The 19,876-nt window shown below is 50.2% G+C and overlaps 1 protein-coding gene across 3 annotated transcripts in view; it reads left to right on the top strand.

Annotated features, from left to right (window-relative positions):
- LOC144372106 (uncharacterized) overlaps positions 1 to 19,002 on the top strand; it is a 47,017-nt gene extending 28,015 nt beyond the window's left edge. The window contains exons 1-13 of one of the 3 annotated variants that reach the window (XM_078035527.1): positions 1,173 to 1,863; positions 1,961 to 2,173; positions 7,019 to 7,206; positions 8,173 to 8,378; positions 8,615 to 8,820; positions 9,894 to 10,008; positions 11,390 to 11,505; positions 11,671 to 11,901; positions 12,997 to 13,111; positions 15,414 to 15,514; positions 15,681 to 15,797; positions 16,772 to 16,886; positions 18,782 to 19,002. In XM_078035527.1, the coding sequence (XP_077891653.1) occupies positions 2,132 to 2,173; positions 7,019 to 7,206; positions 8,173 to 8,378; positions 8,615 to 8,820; positions 9,894 to 10,008; positions 11,390 to 11,505; positions 11,671 to 11,901; positions 12,997 to 13,111; positions 15,414 to 15,514; positions 15,681 to 15,797; positions 16,772 to 16,886; positions 18,782 to 18,987 (1,758 nt within the window). In that variant the 5' untranslated portion in view covers positions 1,173 to 1,863; positions 1,961 to 2,131 and the 3' untranslated portion in view covers positions 18,988 to 19,002. Of the gene's footprint in view, positions 1 to 1,172; positions 1,864 to 1,960; positions 2,174 to 7,018; positions 7,207 to 8,172; positions 8,379 to 8,614; positions 8,821 to 9,893; positions 10,009 to 11,389; positions 11,506 to 11,670; positions 11,902 to 12,996; positions 13,112 to 15,413; positions 15,515 to 15,680; positions 15,798 to 16,771; positions 16,887 to 18,781 lie in introns of those variants that run through there. The other 2 variants (XM_078035525.1, XM_078035528.1) reach the window with 2 other exon arrangements.
- The last annotated feature ends 874 nt before the right edge of the window (positions 19,003 to 19,876 follow it).

Here is a 19,876-nt window from a genome sequence, read left to right as displayed (position 1 = left end):
GAAGATAAGCTTTTTTCATACACTTTGGAGGCACATTTAACATTATCCATGAAACTTAAAAAATGCACGAATGCTATGCTCCCTACAACACAGAAATTCAGGTCTTGGGACGTGCCCTGGGCAGCTCCCAGAAGGAAGTTCATTTCAATGCCGTGTTAAATTATAAGACATGTACAATGCAATGGCCATTGGCAGGAAGTCTGTGGCCACAGTGAATAAGGAGGCACGTGCTGACTGCAAGTTCTTAGGACCTGTGGGTGGAAAGAAGACCCTGGACCACATGTTTCAGCTGTGGGACACAGACACAGCCCTGAACATAGGCTGGTCCAGCGGCACTGTGCATCTCTCCAGATCCACACAGTGTGGAAACCGCAGCCATCACTTGGCTTTAGGGACAGTAGCTGAGGTGATTTTCTTTTCTGAGAGATAAGGGACCACGGGTGACTCCCTAATAGACAGATGACCAGAGCCACCTCTGGGGAGAGTCTGTGCCAGGAAGTGATGGGAGAAGAGGAATTCGATCATCTGTTTCCATTTTTCTGTGATTTGGTTCAAGTGGTAAAGCAGTGCTATTTATTAATCAATGGATCAAATAGGTTCATCATTGTTTTAGAGTACAATTAGGTGCCTTCAAACTTTAGGCTACATGGGCACATTTGAGAATGGTTCCAGCCATTCACTCATCCTTTGGGTCATTCCCCTCCTATGTCCTGTGAGACATTTTCTATGTGAGGCTTTAAGAAGAAGAAGAAGAGAATATTCTGTAAAGAAAACCTTATGATCTGTGCATTATAAAATTGAATGGGTTCATTCAGAAATCAGAAGTTCTATTGAAAGCTATTTGCATGAGGCAAATAAAACTTATTTTTAGGCATCCTGGTGAAGACAAGGTTTTATCTTTATGTCTCATGTCTGTGTTTTTCTTTTTATTTGTTAGAATGAAATTCATAGGTTGGCAGACCATTCTATCAGATGTGTACCTAGATGACATTTCAATTACCCACTTTTACATGGTAGACATTTTGTACATGAACACTGCCTGTCTGCAACTTTTTTTAAAACAGGACTGGGCTCAGGAGCCCAAATACCAATGTTAGCTGGAACATGTTCTGCAGTTTGGCCTATCTGTCAGTATTCCCTGAGGTCACCTGTTCCATGAGCTTCGTTACTCCTGCTTTCTCACCAGCTTTCATAGAAACCACATGCTGTCTATGAGTCAGAGACACCAATCTCACAACATAGCATTCTTTGAGTATCCAAAGTCCCACTTTTCACTTCGCCATGCCTGACATTGTCGGTAATATTTATCGGCAAATGTGAGATTTGCAAAGATCCAATTCTATGTGCTCCTTTCTCAAAGAGCCTTAGGCAGGGCTATAGCATACATAAATATGAAGTAAAGGCCTAGTTTTTAAAATGTCATCCATCGAATAGTTGACACATGTCTGAGATATTTTTTATTTTGGAGGAGGTATTATTTAATAGGGAATTCCAACAGCTACATGATAGTGAAATGAGAAGTCTTGCATCCATTTTATTCTTTGTGATGATTTTGATGAGTAAGGATAAGATACTTCCTTGTTCCAATGAAGATGTTGCCCACTTCTGTGAATGGATGCACCGTGTCACCCACTACTTGCATATCTGCATGTTGTGCTTGACATTAACATCGTACTTGGCAGGTGGCAGAAAGTCAATACTGAAGTTAAGCTCTGGTGTTCTAGCAGCTGTGCTGCAGATCCTTGGTGTGCCACCTTGTGCAATCCATGCTGCTCTGTTCATGTTCCTATTGACTTCCTGGTGATGAGCATCATGGTCTCCTGGTCTTGAGAATGGCCAAGCATTTCTCTGTGAATGTGGAAGGTGGGCATGTGGAAGGCTTCAGGGAGGAGGGATCATTGATCATGTACTCTAATCCATGTGCCTGTTTAATGACCTGTTTTTCTTCTTGGGTTTTAAGGGAGACACTGCCCTCAAACACTTCTGTGCAGCTGGGAATGCAGGCTTCTGCTTCACCTTGAAGGAAGCATTCCTGAATCCTTTCCAGAAGACATGAGAAGAGAGAGTGAGCCTTTGGTAACATGCAGGTTCCTTGCATTGCCCATGGGCTAGAGGAGAGAAGAGTTGCTTCATGAGATTTGCTCCCCTTTATCCTGAAAAGTTCCACACGGAGGTGAGTCCCCAGCATGTTTAGACATCATTTCAGACATCTTTGTTGATGGAAATGAATCACACCCCCTGATGATGTGGAAGAGATAAAGAAGGGTTTGCTATGAATTTTCTATTTCATTTCTCAGGGCCTGAGTCAAGCCAGCCATTGTGCTGTCAGCAAATGAGCTGCTGGTCAAATGTGAGGAAGTGGTCTTGCTTTATGAAAACACCACCCTGAGTCAGTGAGCCAGAGGCAGCCTGGAGTCCCTGTTTTTCTGTAAAGGCAGATTGCTGTGGATGGCCTCTGGCCTCGTCATGCAGCCCTGCTCAGAGTAGGGGATTGAGGGTCCAGGTAGATCCCAGTTCCTTTTGACCTTTATTGCCATTGGGCTGCCCCAGGGTCCTTGGACTCTACCTGGTCTTCTGGCCTGGGTCAGGGGATGTGAGGTTTGGAATCCCCCTCTGTGGCAGGATCCCAGGCCCCCCAGCCACTTGAGGGCAGCACTTCCTTCCCTAATTGTGTTAGAGGGGGAGGATATTCCCACCCATCCTCATCCATGCTCATCCCTCATTTTGTAGCTTGACACCTGAGGACCTTTATTCATTGACTTACGCTAAGATAAGTCAATCAGCAGTCTCCCAAGGATTTACATTGTGGTAATTGACACCAAACATCCGTTTTGTAATTAAACCATTTTGGAGGACACAGTTGAGTGGCATTAAGCATGTTGATGTTGGTGTATAGGCTTCACCACCATGCATCTCCAGAACTCACGTGGACATACTCTTGCCATCAATGCGGAATTCTAGTGCCCTTGAGGCCCAGGAAAAGAACATTGTACTTTATCTTTTTATGAACCTGATAATTGAGAATCTGAGATAAGTGAAATCCTACAAAATTTGCCTTTCTCTGGACACGATCATTTTCAAGGGATGCAGTTCACCCCCACTCGTGGGCATATCAGGTCCACTGCTAACTCTGCGGGTGTTTCAATTGCACTCTCAGTGACAGTGGTGACTGTGTGCACATGAGCTGTGTGTCCAGCTCAGATCCCAGGATCTAGGGTCTTTGGTTCCACGCAGCCCATAGGTTGCCTGTTCCTCCAGGTGTCTGCAGGCCAGTGGCACGAAGGCCCTGGGCCTGGTGGTTTCTTTAGGTGAGTGCAATACGTGTCCACAGTGTCGTGGGACATGATGTACTATAAATAGAAGCAATGCCTGGATACTCCTGGGATCTCAGTAGGCTCAGCCTGTGTGCTGAGAATTGTTGTGACCTCCTAATTAATGGTCCCCCAGAATCCCAGAGAAAAGGGCAAGTCCAGAGCAGTGGAAACTGACTGTCTCTGAGAGAACTTTTGGGGTGAGGGGCCGGGATACATTGATGTGAGGACTCTGATGCAGAGTCACGTTTTTCGAATCCAGGTAGAGGTGCTCAGGAACAGCCTGGGCTGGCACGTGGGTTCCTCACCTCCACACCTGTGGAACATCTTGGGGCTCTGATTAGCACAGCAGCCTGACCACGTGAGGGCATCTGCTGTCTCTGCGTATAGTGAGCTGGGTTTTCTTCACGTCCCTCAACAATTCCACATAACACCAGCTCTGAACCCAGAGTCCTGGGCACTTAGTTGAGGCTCCATCAGCTCCCACCTCTCTCTACCTGACAGAGCCCTCCTGGCTCCCTCTGCACTCATTACATTGAAGATGAAACCCTGGAGGGTGGGACTTCCCGTCATCCAGAAGTTCCCAAACACATTCCACTGTTCCTGGAACTCAAATGGTTGGGGGGGGGCGGCCACAAGCACCCTGGCATCCATGTGTGGGAACCATGGTAGTATAATCAAGAAACAGGAAGGAGAGGGGTTGGACTGATCAGTACAGATGGCAGGGCCTAGTACAGAGTGGAATGGAGAGTTCTCACCCGGGGTGATTGTTGTGATGTGCACAAATGCTCTGCTGGTGCTGGGGTGCCCGCATGGTTTCTGGGGTCTTGAAAGGCTACAGATGCCCACAGAGTGTTCTCAGATGCACAGTGGGAGGCCCGTTGCAATATGTACATGTGGAAGAAGTAGGAGACCCCCTTAGTGTGGACGTGCCATCTAGAAGGCAGCCTCACTTCTCTGAAAAAGTTGATTGGAAAAAAAGGGTCCGTACCTGTGCCCAAAGGGCCATATATGCCCCTGGAAGTTGGTGGTGGAAATAGTTCTCCATCCATTAATCACTCCCTCACTCACTAATGTCCTTGTGTCCTTGAGAAAGGCTCTCCCTTTCCTGGTTTTCCTGAATAGAAATCCTCTTGCCTCTTGGGTGAATAGGATTATGGGTTGTGCAGAGGGTGGTGGTTTACTGAGCATCTTAGAGACTGTCCTTTATGGAGCCTAATGATCCCAACTGGGGAATGAGGCCAGGGTCCTAACTGTGGTTAGTGTGAGGACACCATGGGTTCAGAGAGGGAAAGAAGGACAAGGGAAACTCAGATGTCCCTTCATGGCCCCTGGAGTTAGAGGACTTACCCCTTTGCACCTGGGATCAGGAGACCTCATTTCCTCGAGGACACGCACACTCAGATGTTAATCTTGAGTGTGGGTTCCTTTCTTGGGTCCAGGGCTGTTGTTAGCCACCAGGAATGACAGTGCTCTCCATGCTTAGTGGAGCCAGTTTTTGCCAGGAAAGAGCCCGTGGTCACGCCTTGTGCGATGCATCCCATGCCAGAGGCTCCCATCCCTACATTCCTGTCCTGAAAGGAAACCACTCAGAGGCAAGGTGGGTCCAACCACCTCCCATGTGTTCACTCATCACTGTGTTCCAGCAGTCACCCCAGTTCACAGTCCTGATGGGATTGGATGTGGCTCAGAATGTCACCTTCATGAGCTCTACCCTGCCACAGCTGCAGTTCTGCAGTGGGAGAAACTCAAAACTTCAAAACACATGCACATGAACGAAAAGAGCAAGAGCCAGAGCCCAAACAGGGCCACATGTGGCAAGGACAGCTGGAGTGCCTAGGTTGGGACTCAGAATGATGTCAGTGGGGTGGCATTGCTGCTGACACCAGCATGATAACAGAGAGCCAGCCCTGCTCATTTTGCGGAGCAGTGTGTTGGGGAAGGCAGCAGAAATTGAGAAGCAGGATTGAGTTTGGCCCTAGGAGGAGGTTGGGTAAAAGGCCAGTGTGAGTTGGAGGGCCTGGGCAGATAGAGAGAGGCCAGGGCACACCCCAAAGCCTGGAGACTGCACTTGATGTCCAGGGTTGTGAAACACCACCTCCCCTCTTACTCACAACTGAGAGCAAGGGGCATTGATGAGTTCAGTTTGTGTGCGGCTGCATCCAAGGTGGCTCGGCTAGGCACCTCTGTTTCCTTGACTCAGGAGGCTGGGAGTCCAGGCTCCACTGAGGCTCGGCTGGGAGGATCGGACTCTGAGTTTATGCCTGTGTTCCTGGTAGGATCCATGTTGGCTGAGCCTCAGTGTTTTTGCAATGAGAGGATGGGTGACTGTCATGTCTTTATCACAGGACACACTTGCTAAATGGATTTGTTTGCTCTGGGGAGGAAAGAGAGAGAGGGGAGTGGTGCTGGAGACAGGGATGCAGACAGGGGTCATGGACTTGGCATAACTCAGTCTTGGAGGTGATATCCCATCACCTGTACCCACTTCAATTCCCATGAATGCAGAGGCTGAGCCCCCTTGAGGTGAGGGGTGAACCGGTTCTGGGCAGCAGGATGCTGTGGTACCTCGGAGTCTCTGTGAGACCCCAACACTAGACACACTTGGCCCTTTTGAAATCTTAGGAGAAGCCTTGGGAAGTTGTATGGCAGAGGGGAGCAGCCTCTGCATCTCAGTCCCCTCCAACTTGCCATGGTGTAGAGAGGAAACTGCAGCCACGATGGGACGGACATTGGCCACGTCCCTGTGTGGGACACAGGCCTGATTGAGTTGGGGTGCATTCTTTGTCTCTGCCCTTCTTGTGATTGTCCCATCTCTACATTTGTGCTTTAGCCACCTGTGAGTCCCATCTCTGATTTCAGAGAGAATAGAGGGTGTTATGGGCCAATAGACACAATAAACCCTAGAGATTAGATGCTACCCTACTTTCCAGAAAAGACTGGGCACACCATGAGTTGCACAATGATGGGACCAGGGTCCAAAACCTGCTGAGAGGGAAGGACTGGTTATGAATGCATTTTTGAAGGCTCCAAGCTGGAACTCTAGTGGCACCAAGCAGGGCAGATGTTGGTGGGGATGTTTGGGTAGTTGTTGGTGAACACCTGCGCACCTGAGATGTTTAGGCATGGAGGAGAAATCAGCAGCTCATAGGGCTTTTGAAAGTGGTCTTATGTGAAAAGAGGCTCAGGTATGGGCACAGGAAATGACATCATTGCCTTGACAATGGATCAAACAGAACATGGAACCCTGGTATCCAGGCACCCACTTAACTGACCAAGCCATCCGAGCTCATTTGGTTGGAGAAACTGGAGTGAGAAGGATGTTCTCCTGTGGTTGCAAACAATGCCGAGCCTCAGGCTCCCAGGAATCTCAGGGGGGCCAACTAGCCCTTTTGTGGATGCACTGGGTGAGGCTTCATCTTAGACGCCAGAGCCTCTGGCAATTGTCGCAGAGGAGCTCAAGAGTAACAGTGAGTATCACAGGGCAGGTGAGCCCAGCAGGCCCTCTAGTCTGATCCCTGATGAATGGCCCAGGACTCCTATTCTGACTGTGTGTGTGTGTGTGTGTGTGTGTGTGTGTGTGTGTGTGTGTGTGTTGTACTGATGGGAACTGTCCCATTGTGCTTTGACTCTAGTGTATTGGCACAAGTCATTTTTCTGTTTGTCACCATTTCCATTTTAAACCAACATTCTTGGTCCCAACCCAGGGTGAAAATGATGAGAACACGGAGGAGCCCTTCAGGGTACAGAGCCTTGAACTTTACAGGCAGGACCAGCTGAGGAATGAGCTCCTGCCTGTCATTTGTGGGAGGAACCTACATTTCAGCAGCAACATGGGGTTAATCTCCTGGGATTCCATCCCCACCCAGCAGGTGCTGGATCTCTTGTTCCCAAGGTAAGCACCAGACCACCAAGCCCAAGTGTGTAGCCCCCTCATGCCTGGGTCTTGGGGCTGCCATGTACCTCGCAGGGACCCAAAGGTTTGTGATACCTAATGAGATAGAGGACCACACTCATAGTGGAATGTCAGTCCCAAATGGGACGAGTCCTGGAGGTGCCTGCCACAGCCTTGCTAGGGGAGTGAACTCCCCTCGCAGGCAGAGAAACCATCCTGACTCCAGCTGATCCACAGAGGTCCGTGGAGCAGTCCCCACACACTGGGCACCACAGCTCAATGGTGTGCACTGAGCTCATTCCCAGGTGGACTCAGCGAGGCCAGGTGGTCTTTCTAGTGTGATATTGGCTTTGTGAAGAATGTAGATCTGTGCCAGAGGCGTCTCTGAACTCAGGCCTTGGGAAAAGCACTTTTGGGTTAATAAAGACATGTTAATTTCCATAGTGGGACAGAGCATCCTAGCTGGGACATAGCTGGACAGGGGCTTTGGACATGGTGGCTCCCACACCCGGAGATATGTGGGAATCAGCAGTTTGGGCTCATTCACTGATGAACATGGAGAAAGCACCCACTGTGTGAAGATACGTTTCCAGTCACGTTTCATAATTCATTGAAAAATAGGGTGCAAATGACTGCCATTTTGTCCCTTTTCATGGGGGTCAGCCTCAAACCGCAGGTGCCATGAGTACATATCCTACATGTGACTGCATCCCTGACTCCATGGGGCATAAGTGCACGTTGTCCTCTTCAGTGACTATGGTGGACCCCTGGACCAACTTCAACATGGAATGGGCTTGGGGTCAAGAGGGTGGGCTCCTGTTTCCAGAATAGGGACCTGCAAGGTGATTTGACTTGGGAAGGCTGAGGAAAGACTGCTCTCCCCAGTGTAGGGTCAGAGGTTTTCTCTGGAGGCCGTGGTGAAGGCAAGGCCAGGGTTTTGCTGACTCCACACCTTCCTCCCCACAGTGCCTCAACTTCCTTCCTGGGGACCTGGGTGAACCTCTACTCCGAGGCTTCCCATCAGCCTCCAGGCTTTCTGAGTCTGCAGCAGCTGCTATCCATGTGGCTCCTGCTGGGAGGCTTGAACCTGGAACACCAAGCACACCACCTCCTGGCTGCAATTGAAGATGGCAAATCAAGCCAGGCAAAGCCTGAGAGCCAGGCAGACTGTGGTGAGTACCTAAGGGTATATAAGGAAAGGTGCGATTGTTGTCCCACTGCAGGGATTCTGTATGCCTGGTGTTGGGCTGGAAATTAGGACAAGCATTTGTCCATTCAGGAAGTGACCCCAGTCTGCAAAGAGGTCCTGTGTGGGCCAAGGGCCTGAGTTCTTCCTGGCAGCAGAGGTATTGTCTGTCTGTGGGAAGGTCAGGGCAAGGCAGTCATGTTGGCATCTTTTCTCCTCTAGCTACATGCTCAGTTTCTGTCACGGCTCCTCAGCCAACCCCAGAGCCAGAGCCTTCTCCCAGGGAAGGGGCAGAGCCGGAGTATAGGACATCAGGGGTGTCTACTCGGTCCTCCCCAAGGCCCCAATATAACAAGCGGATGACAGGCAGGTGCCTCATTCACGTCTACCTGGAAAAGGAAAGGACAACACAGTATTTGAGCATCCTGGTGAGTCTTCGAGCAGGGGAGTCTCCTGGGAGCCCACAGTGGGGAAGACGGAGTCCACAGCAAACACTTTGGACTAGGCCTGTCTTCTTGAACTGGAGCTTCTGGAAGGTCAGGAAGGAAAGCAGAAAGTGAGCAAGAGAGAGGCGGGAGAGCAGCAGCATGCCAGGTCTGGGTGCGAGTGGGCCTGCGTGTTTTGGGGTGTGCAGGTCAGAAGTGCAGGAGAGAGTGCTGGGTTCAGAGGAGGTCAGAGAAATATCGAGGGTACAGGCCATCCTCTACTGACCTTGGTATTGAGGAGGAGTATATTCAACCGTGGAGGTTGAAGCACAGGAGTTGGCAGTCATTTTCTTGTGTGTGGGAGGGGATATGTTGCTGGTTGAAGGGAAGGGAGCCATTGTAGAATGATTAGGGTGGGTAGGTGTGGGTCACAGAGAACTGGAGGCCTTGGAGGGGCCCATTAGTGTCCTAGTTTGCATGTATGTGAATAGAGATTTAGCGGCTCTCTCTGCAGGATCTTCCTGGGTGTGGAGTATCCATCATGAGACTCTGGTGTCCACCTCCAGGGGAGCCATGTTGAACCACTGCACCTGCTGGGTCCGAACCTCCTGACACCCTAGCAAGCACTGACACTCTCGAGCCCAGCAGCTTCCATGCCTATCATTAAAGAGTCCTAGTGTGTGTTGTGCCCTGGCTGTCAGGACCAAAGCAACTAGGGTTTGTGCCTGGTCCACACAAAAATGCAGCTGTATCCCAGACCAGAGCAGGGATATGGAAGTGCACTGGACCATTCCACCCATCTTGATGGGACTAGAGTGTGTCTGTACAAAGTCTTTTGGTCCTTATTTCCTTGTCCCTGTAGGGCATAGCAGGTTGAAGCAAACTCTTGTACCAAGATTGGACTAGAGGCTCATAGGAAGACCCCCACATGATCACATGAAGGCCTCAGGTAGCAGGGTATCAAGATGGTGCCCTTGTGTTGAGAGCTCACTTGTCTCTGATTGTCCTTGAGCACTGTCCTCTGGGTAGCTACTCCCAAATTCCCTCTCTGATGAGCTTTCTCCAACCCTGCTCAGATGACCTGCCAGGACAGGGCTCCAGTCATCATCCGCAGGGCCTTAGATGCACACTTGCTCCAGCAGGAGGACCCAGAAAACTACGAGCTTCTGCAAATTCTCTCGAACCATCAGAGTAAGTGGAACCATCAGAGGGTAGGGAGCAGTGAGTCACAGTGGGCTCACGATAACTGGGAGCCAAAACACAGTGTGCATTGACTCAGTGCCCAGGATGAGTATGGTAGGACTTGTGCATAAAACAAAGTGTAATGATGGGGCATCAATCTGCAGGTACTTCATGTTCCCCAGGGGCTGTGGACCTGCCTATCATGTGTTCTTTCCTTGGCCTGAGGAGGCATTGCAAAGCTATTATCCACAAGGGGCCAAGAAGAGAGGCTTCTTTGTCTTGTGTCAAAGAAGACAGACAACCACAGGGTGCCTACTTTGGCGACCTTTCCTGACCTAGTTGAGTACATGAGAAAAGCAGTTCAATGAAGAATCATTTCTGGTTTCCAATCTTTCTATTCATTGCAAACTGAGTCCACTTAGGACCAGAGGCCATTTCTAGAGAGAAGAGTGTGGTAGAATAGAACCCTTCACAGCTTGTAAACTCTTCTTGGAGAGAGAGAGAGAGAGAGAGAGAGAGAGAGAGAGAGAGAGAGAGAGAGAGAGAGAGAGAGGGGGGGGGAGAGGGAGAGGGAGAGAGAGAGAAAGAAGAAGAAGAAAGAGGAGGAGGAGGAGGAGGAGGACGAGGAGGAGGAGTACGAGGAGAAGGAGGACATGGAGGAGGAGAAGGAGGAGTAGAAAAATGAAAATAAGTTGAAGGAGGAGACCATGAATAAGAAGGTCAAGATGACTTTAAGAAAGAGCATGAGGAGAAGATGAAGAAGATCAAGAACAATAAGGAGAAACACAAGCCAAACAAGAAGTATAACAATAAATTGATTAAAAATGTGAATGAGAATTATACTCATGAGGAGAAAATGCAGAAGTGGGGAACTCAAGAGAAATATATATCTCTGGATGGCACAGCCCTGCTGTGGACATCCTCCACCTACGCTCAACACACCTCCAAACCATACCCCTCCAATTATTGTAGCCCTGTATGAGTGGATGAATCCACTGGCAAGGTGGAGGCACCCGCCATCAAGTGCTTTTCCCCAAACCCACCTGTGATCATTGCTGCAGTGTGGAGAAAACCTTGAACACATGAGTCTTAGGGGACCAATCTAGATACAAAGTGTAGCGGTTTGTCTTTGGTGGGTCCAACGTGAACTAAGAGGGTCTAGGGTACAAGGGGCTATTTCCTTGAAAGGTGTTCCTGTAGGGGACCTCCTGTGCATAGAGGGTCCTCAGAGAGGAATCAGTGGGGAGTCTTTGGTGGAACAGTAGCTGGATTCGGGGGCTCTCAGGTCTGTGTGTGAGACCTGACCTGGCAGAGGCTCTCAGTTGTGGGGGATGTTGGGTAGTGTATTCCTTGAGTGTCACCTACCACGCCTCTGCCCCTGCCTCTCCAGAGCTGAGGATCCCTGCAGATGGAAACGTATATTCCGCCCTGGATGGCAGAGTGGATTATGACTTTCTTCTTCGGGAAACAGCTGCCAGCAAGTTGTTTAAAGTCAAGCCAAAGGAGGTAAACAGCCACCTTCTTCAGTCTTTACTCCTGGTGCCACTCCACATCCTCCAAGGGGACAAGAACCTCAGGTTCTGGATGGATGTTGTAGAATGCCCACAGAGCCAATGCCAGGCTGGGTGGGGTGCAGGTGCTGGGCTTTGCTGATGTTGTCATCCCCCACAGTTCTTGGAGCCTTCTGTGGCAGTGGCATCCAGGATCCCAGCAGCTGTGAGCAGCAGCTCTGCGGTGGCTGCAGGACCATTGCCCCAGGCCACCCAAAGCAATGAGTGGTGCATGAGAAAAGTCACCAATAGCAGCTCCTCACCGCTTCACTCCAGCGAGCAGGTGGAAGACAGCCGCTTTGTCCACGTCCTCCTAGAGGGACAGAGCCTGAGGGAGACAAAGCGCATCCCGGTAAGCCTGACAGCAGGGCTGCCTCCTGGGTGTCCACACAGTGGAAGGCAGGAGACACAGCTAACCCTGGGGCTGTGGTGGGAAATTAAGAAGAGAGAGGTCAGTCTTAAGGGCTTGACCTGAGGGGGGAGAGCCTCAGCATGCCCAGCTGCAGCGGTGAGTGGGCCTGTGTATTGTGGGTGTGGCAGGCCAGAAGTGCAGACGGACAGATGAAGGCATCTGCTGTGGACAGATGAACGCAGAGATATGTCCAGGGTGCAGGCTGCAGTGCCTAGAACTTGGTATTCTCAATGAGTGAGGTTGGAGCAGAGGAGCTGGCAGTGACTTGTCACATGTGTAGGAGGGGGTGTGTTCCTGGTAGCAGGGAAGAGAACCTACTTAGCATGACTAGGTGTGGAAATTTGGGGTCGGGATCACCTGGGGGGTCATGCCACAGCTTCGGAATGTCAGCCTTTGCATGTAAGTAAATACAGAACTATAGGGGTTCTTGGCAGAATTTCTATGGCTGTGCAGTAGACACGCTAATGCTGCAGGTGTCCAGCTGCAGAGGAGACATGTTCAGTGACTGCCAGTGCTGAGTCAAGTACATCATTAGAACCAGACCCGCACCGAGCTTCCAGAGCCCAGGGCCTCTCCAGGCTATCATGAAGCACTCAAGTGCACACTCTTGTATCTGAGTCTGTTTTGTGTAGTGGCAGTCAGGACCAAAATTTTCAGTGCATCTGCCTCTTCCACCCACAAAGGCAGCCTGCATCCCAGAGCACACTTGGTGCACAGATCCCTGGCCCATTGCTGTCATCTCAGTGAGATGAGAGTGTGTCTGTGCATAGGTAGTTTGGTCCTTTGACCTGAGTGAAATGTGGCTCCCCAGGGGGAGGGGAGATGGCAGGTACAGGCAGATATTTGTACCAGGATTGTTCTAGTAGCACGTTGCAAGAACCCAGGGGGTATATGGAGGCCACACTCAGGTAGCAGGATAACAAGATTGTGCCCTTGTATATGTAGCTAACTTTTCTCCTGAATGTTTGACCACAGTCTTCTGGGTAGCTCCTCTAAAAGCCATTCTCTGATGACATTTGTCCCACCCTGATCTAGGTGACGTGTCAGGAGAGGGTGACAAGCCTCATCCGCAGGGCCTTGGACCAAAATTTGTTGCAGCATGAGGATGTGGACAACTTTGAGCTGCTGAGAATGATGTCTCTGCATGAGAGTAAGTCAGACAATCAGACAGTGGGGAGACATGATCCACAGTGGGCTCAGGATAACTCACAGCCAAGAGAAAGTGGGCCTTAGCCCTAAAACAGCCAGAGTGTGGTGGGCCTGGTGCAGGAAACCAAGTGCAGTGATGGGCGTGTCCAATGTGGAGGTGTTCAGTGCGGCCCCAGGGGGCTGCTGGACCTCCCTAAACGTGTTCTCCCCTGGACCTGGTCTGGCAATGCAAAGCTAATATCGATGAGGGCAAGGCAGAGAGAGGCTCAATCCATCATCAGTTTGGTTTATGGCTCACTGATAAAGATGCCTTCAAATGAAGAGGAGCAGAGCATGGGTCCTGATTGGATCAGCATTGCTATGGACGGAAGCCGCACAGGTCCCAATCCATGGCCAGGATATGAGAAGTCCTGCCTACTCAAGAATGTCAGGATTGCAGCAACTGGGAACCGGACTCAGTGAAGAGGAAGTCAAGGCCAGGGGACAGCCTGTTTGGGTTCTTTTTGGAACAATTCCAAGTCCTCTGTGCCTGGGTGCCCATCTCCTGGAGATATCAGAATGGCCAGGTTATTATTCCTTCCAGCAACAAAGAAGGGCATCTGAAGAACAGAGGCCACAATGCTGAGCTGTCCACAATGCCAGTGCTCTTTCCTTTCTTGTGAGCCCGACACTCCTAGCCTCCACCATCCCAGCCTGTCCACAGTAGAACCCACCATCTGTCGGGCACGTAAGTGAGTTTTCCCATTTTCACACACCGCCTCATTTGAGTTGGCTCTGTCTCACACATGAGGAAGACTGAGGTGCAAGGAGCTGGGCAAGGGGCAGTGTCTGCGAATCTCAGGGACTTGGGAGGCAGTGCAGGGGGATGGGGATTGCCAAACAGCCTCAGAAACTTCGGGAGACCCTTTACCCAAGTCAAAAGGCCTGGGAATGGTCTCAGTGCTTAAGTGCCTCTGGTTTTATCCCTAGTAAAAAAATAAGCCAGTCAAAAGGAATTACCAAACCGAGAATCTACAAAGGTGATTTTAGAAACAGACTTTCAACCCAAGCATCAGTTGAGAGCAGGCTCCAGACCAGGGGAGGTTTGTGTGTAACAGACGTCAAAAGGGAGGACTCCGGGGGGCCTGGAACCCACTAGGTGTGATGGCATCTATGCCTTATGGCAGGAGGGTGGCAGTGATGCTGGCCCTCTCCTAGATTTTGGAAACCTTGTTTTCATTGGGGAAGCTTTATGGAGGTGGAATCTATTTTAGCAATCCTGGTCTAGATGAGGTGCTGACTACCACAGGTAGAAGCCTATCCAGAATGTGGTGTGTGTTATTCAGTCTTTCCTGACTGTGACAATGACAAAGAAAGGAAGTCACTTGTCTTTGGTCTTGGTTTCACTCCTGGCCATTGATTGAGAACTGATTTCATCTTGGACTACTGAACAGAGGCTGCATTTGGGCAGAAGAGTGTGATAGATTTGAACTCCTCAGGACGCCCCACCATTGCCAGAGAAAGAAGGAGAAGGAGGAGGAGGAGAAAGAGACACTCCTGAGTGGGGAGAGGATCACACGATAAAGAGCAGGAGGCAGAAGAAGAAAAAGAAGGAGGTTAACAGAAGGAAGGGTGGAGGGAGATACACAAGAAGAAGAACAAGAAGGAATCATGTAAGAACAGGAAAAAGACCCAGAAAGAACTACAAGAAGATGCAGGACAGAAAGAAGAGCCAGAAGTAGAACAAGAACCAGAATAAAAGTACCAAGCAGACAGCTCCTGATGAGAAACAAGGGGAAGGAGAGCGATCCTAGAAAACAATAGAGTTCTCCAGGGCACCACCCTGCTCAAGTCCTCCCATGTCCATGCCCAACACACCTCTGATGGATACCACCTCCCCTCCGCGTATTCATCCATGAGTGGATACATCCAGGGCAAGGGGATGAATTCGCCCACCATCCAACGCTTCCCTGAATGCCCATGTGTGAGCATGGCTGCCCTGGGGAGAAAGGCCTAAGCACAGGAGCCTTTGCCAATCCTGATGCAGATCCTAGCAGTGTCCCTTTGGCAGATCCAACCTGCACTGAGAAGTTCTGGGCCCAAGGTACTGTTTCCATTGCCAGGTGCTCTTTTGGTTTAGAATCCTGTACATCATCTTCTCCAGGGAAGATTCACTAAGGAAGTCTTTGGTGGCACTGTAGCTGGATAGGAGGGCTCTCAATTCTGGTGCAGGCTCGCCCTGGCGGAGACTCTCAGGGGTTGTGGGTGTTTTGTGGTCTAATCCTTGAGTGCCACCTAACAATTCTCTCCACTTTGCTCTGCAGAAATCAAGGTCCCTGACCACTCACTGATGTATCTGTCCATGAATCCACAAATCAAATATTATTTCATCGTGAGGAAACGCCGCGAGGTCAAGGGAAAGGAGGTAAACACCTACCTTATTCAAGCTGTACTTGTGCTGCCGTTCCACTCCCACCTGGGGAAATAAGAAGCCCGAGCACCTGGACATATGTGCTAGAAGCCCATAGAGCCAACTGACAGGCTGGGGTGGCTTTCTGTTTCTGGGTTTGCTGATGTTCCATCCCCCACAGTTCTCAGAATCAACCTGCAAGTCCTCCAGGCCGCTTTCCCACAAGCAGGTGGGAGACACCTGCTTAATTCGTGTCCACTTAGAAACACAAAGTCCAAAGATGGCCAAGACTGTTTTGGTAAGCCTGGGAGCAGGGGTGTCCCCTGGTGCTTACACCTGGGTGGGGAGCAGACACTGGTCCAATACCATGAACTACTCATGCCCTCTTGAATTTGGAGCTTCTGGATGATCAGGAGGATAGATGGGAATCAAGAAGGAAGAGGTCAGTGTGAAGGGCTGGAGCTGAGATGAGGGAGAACAGCAGCTTGTCCACCGCCATGTCTGAGGGAGTCTGTGTGTCAGGTGGCAGCATGCAGTCCAGAAGGGCAGAGGCAGGTATGGGTGACAGATGAGAACAGGCCAGGACCTAGGTTGCAGGTTCCCCTGTATGGGATGCTGGCCTCTATGGAGCAGGACACCAGTATGAGGTTCTGCATGTTCCTTGAACAAGGAGCTGAGAGGGTCTCTCTGCAGAGTCAGTATGGATGTGGAGCAAGCACACTAAATGTCCAGGTAACCCAATGACCACCCTTGCCGGATGAGGTGCCCTCATACACCCCAGCCAGCACTGAGCCTCTGGAGGCCAGGAGCTCTCATGGCTATCTTTCATCACTCCTGTGTGTGGTCATGTTCCTGGGTCTGATTTGGGCCCTGGCAATCCAGACCAAAGCCTCTCGGTTTTGTGCCTAGGCCATTCCCAATGCCGCCTGCATCCTCGGGCAGACCTAGGATCTTGGAGGCTATTGTCCCATTCCTCCCAACTTGTGGGATGAGATTGCATCTGTATGCAGGTAGTGGGGTCCTTTCACTTGGAGAGAAGTGCAGCTCCACAAAGAGCAATGGCAGGTCCAGGAAGTCCTATGTACAAGGATTGGGCTAGTAGCCTATGTGAAGAGCCCACGCGATGAGCAGGAGGTCAGCCTCAGGTAGTAGGGTCATGGATGTTGCCCTTGTATTTAGAGTGGAGGTGCCTCCAGAATGCCCCTGCCCACTGTCCTTGAGTAGTCACTTCAAGGCCCATTTCCTGAAGGCCTGTCTCCCATGCTGCTCCAGGTGACCTGCCACGATCGGGCTCCTGTCGTCATCCGCAGGGCCCTCGAGCTACACTTGCTTACTCAGGAGAAGCCGGAGGAATATGAGCTGGGCCAAATCATGTCTCACCGTAAGAGTAAGTGGGACAATCAGATGACAGAGAGCAAGGGTCAGGATGTGGACTCGGGTCAACTCTTAGCACCAAAGAGTAGTCTCTGACCCCCAAGTACACTCCAACAGGGTGTGTTGGGCTCGTGCACAAAGCCAACTGCACTTCTGCTGGTGTAAGCTCTCCAGGTGTTTTGGTATACCCCAGTGGCTAGTGCGGCTCCCCCACCAGGTGCCCTGCCCAGGACATGAAGACGCATGCAAAGCTGACATCATTGAGGAGTGAGGAGGAAAGCCTCTTTCCAGGAGCAGTATGGTTCTGTGGTCTGAGATAGGAGTGGTTTCAGAGGAACATGGGCATGCATGGGCTAAAGATGGAACTGGCATTTTGTGGACTGAAGCAGTAGGATTGAAAGCCTTCTGTGTGACAAGAAAACCACTGCCTGGGCAGAGCATTGCCAAGATTCTAGCAAGCAGTAACAGGATGAAATTGGGAAGAAAACACAGCCTGGGGGACAGCTTGAATCATCTGTTTTTGCATAAATTCCATGGTCTTCTGCACCTGAGTCCACTAGCCAAGGAGTGATCCCAATAGCCAGTTTATGATCCCTAACTAGAGTCAGATGAGGGCTTCCTGAGCACGTAGCCACAGAGCTCATCTGATAATAATGTCAGCGCTTTTTCATTGGTTGGTTGGTTGGCTTTTGTGAGCCAAACACCTCAGCAGCCATTATCCCAGCCTATGTACGCTGAAGACCACCATCCCAATGAGTTCTAGGATCACTTGTCTCCTATCTTAACCTTCTGTTAGGTTAGTAGAGTCTATGGAAGAGGAAGTCTGTCTGGGGCCTTGGTAGCCTAAGAAATTCATAGCAGAGATCCCCACATCCAACCCAGAAGGGATGGAGAACAGGCTCTAGGTTAGAGGAGGGCGACAGGAAAGAGGTGTTCAGAGGAAGGAGAAGCTGGCTGTTGTATTCCCCCACTCGGGGTCATGGCACCACTGGGCCATACACCATGTCGGAGGGAAGCAGTCCCTTTGCTGGTCTTTGGAATCATTGTTCTCAGGAGGGCAGCATTTGGAATGTGGCCTCCATTCTCAGAAGCCTGGTTCACATGGAAGCAGGCTCCACCAACGCAGAAGCGTGGCTCTAATGTGGTATCCGTGCTGGTCAGCCTGTCCTCACTGTGGCCATACTTGAGAATCCTAGGCCTTTTCTCTGGGTTTCACAACTTTCTCTTTGGTTGTGCACTGAGGCTGTCCATAAAGCTCTAGTGTGTGGCAGTGGAGAGCTCCTCAGCCCTTGCCACAAAGGCATAGACTGGGAGAGAGAGAACAAGGCTGGGAGAGAGGGAGAGAGAGAAAGACGGAGAGGAGAAGGAGGACCTCTACTTGGAGAATGAGGATTCAGTGGAGCCAACAGGGACAAGGTACTGTTGCCCAGGGCGCACTCCTGTTTAGGTCTTCCTCCAAGCATGCTCAACCTTTCTTCCAGTCCCTCCCACCTCCCAGTAGTGTATTCATCTTGAATGAGAATTTCATGTTGACATCAGAGCACTCACCATCCAATGCTTCCTTCCAAACCCACCTGTGAAGATGGCTCATGTGGGGTCTGAATCTTCGGCACTTTTGTGGGAGATTTCAGATGCAAACCCTAGTGGTGTGCTTTGGCAGACACAAGAGGACCTGGGATGTTTTGGAGTCCAAAGCCTTTGGTAGGAACAGACATTAGGTCTGTTGAAGTGCTCTGCCTAGTTCTTCCTCAGGAAGGACTGTGGAGGCTGTCTTGTTGGTATTGGTGCTGAATTGGAGAGCTCTCAGGTGTGTGGCTCAGTTAGTTTCTGGCACAGGCTCTCAGATGTTGGGGTGTCCCAGGGAGCACCTCCCGAGCCACCTTATTTTGTACACCCCTCTCTCCCCAGAGCTGAGGATTCCAGCGCAGGCCAATGTATTTTACGCAAAGAACCCTCACACAAAACCCAACTTCGTGCTGAGGAAAAGGAGCCTCTCCCAAAAGAATGATGAGTGGATCCAGCCTCAACCTCCCTCTCGTCCTGCAAAGAAGGCTCCAGCCCTCCTGAGGATGCTTGCAAAACCATTCTGCTGCTGTGTGCCTGGGCGGGGCTGAGGCAGCCCAGGAATATTTACATTGATTAGTATTGGCTTCAAAGTTTGAATCTATAGTTTGCCATTGTCCTTGACCTTGTTTAGTAACACAGTTGTTACTCTATCCTGTATTTGTTGTTTCCATTAATATATTATTATTTTAAAATATATATGTTTTTGTTACCTGATCTACTGTGATGATTTGTTACCTGATCTACTGGTGATGGTTTTTGATCAAAATTGTGCATTTGATGACAATGAATGCCGTGCATTTAAAAACCTGTAGACTCTAGACAATGAATGAATGTCTACTGTTGCATGGACTGGTCTGCAGAGTCCTGTAGCATTTGAGCTTGTGTGAGGGCTTCATAGGGCTTGCAAAAAGTCCAGGTGAGATGGTCCTGCATGAAGCTTAGCTCCTAGTGGTCTCCTCCACAGCATAAGGGCCAAGGAGAAACCCACTTCCACACAGAAGATGGGAAGCTACCTTATGAAGGTGATCGTAGGTGTGGGACCCTCTTGCTAGGACCCTTTTTCTATTGGGCCAAAACTGTGCTCTGAATGTGATTGCTGAGAAGAGCTTGGAATTTCCTGATTGAAACAGTTCATGCAAGCTGCTTCCACTTGCAGGAACAAAGTGTGTTCTCGTTGAGCACTTTGGGGTGTCCCAGGTTGCACTAGAGTTTGTCAGAAGCACTTGTAATGATTGGCATTCACGGTTTCACATTGAAGCCTCTGTGCCATCTGTCAACCACTGATGGCTGCAAGTGGGTATCCTGCCTTTCAATGAGTTTTCTGAAAAAGTAGGGGTTTTGAAGAACTGATCTTCTCAGCATTCCCCTTGCCTCCCCAAGTTGGGTGATGTAAATTATACAGGCTTCCTTGGGAGCACACATTTTATATTGAGCTGG

Source organism: Ictidomys tridecemlineatus, chromosome Y (assembly GCF_052094955.1).
Source record: "Ictidomys tridecemlineatus isolate mIctTri1 chromosome Y, mIctTri1.hap1, whole genome shotgun sequence".
NCBI lineage: Eukaryota > Metazoa > Chordata > Mammalia > Rodentia > Sciuridae > Ictidomys > Ictidomys tridecemlineatus.
This window is presented reverse-complemented; position numbering and strand designations above follow the sequence as displayed.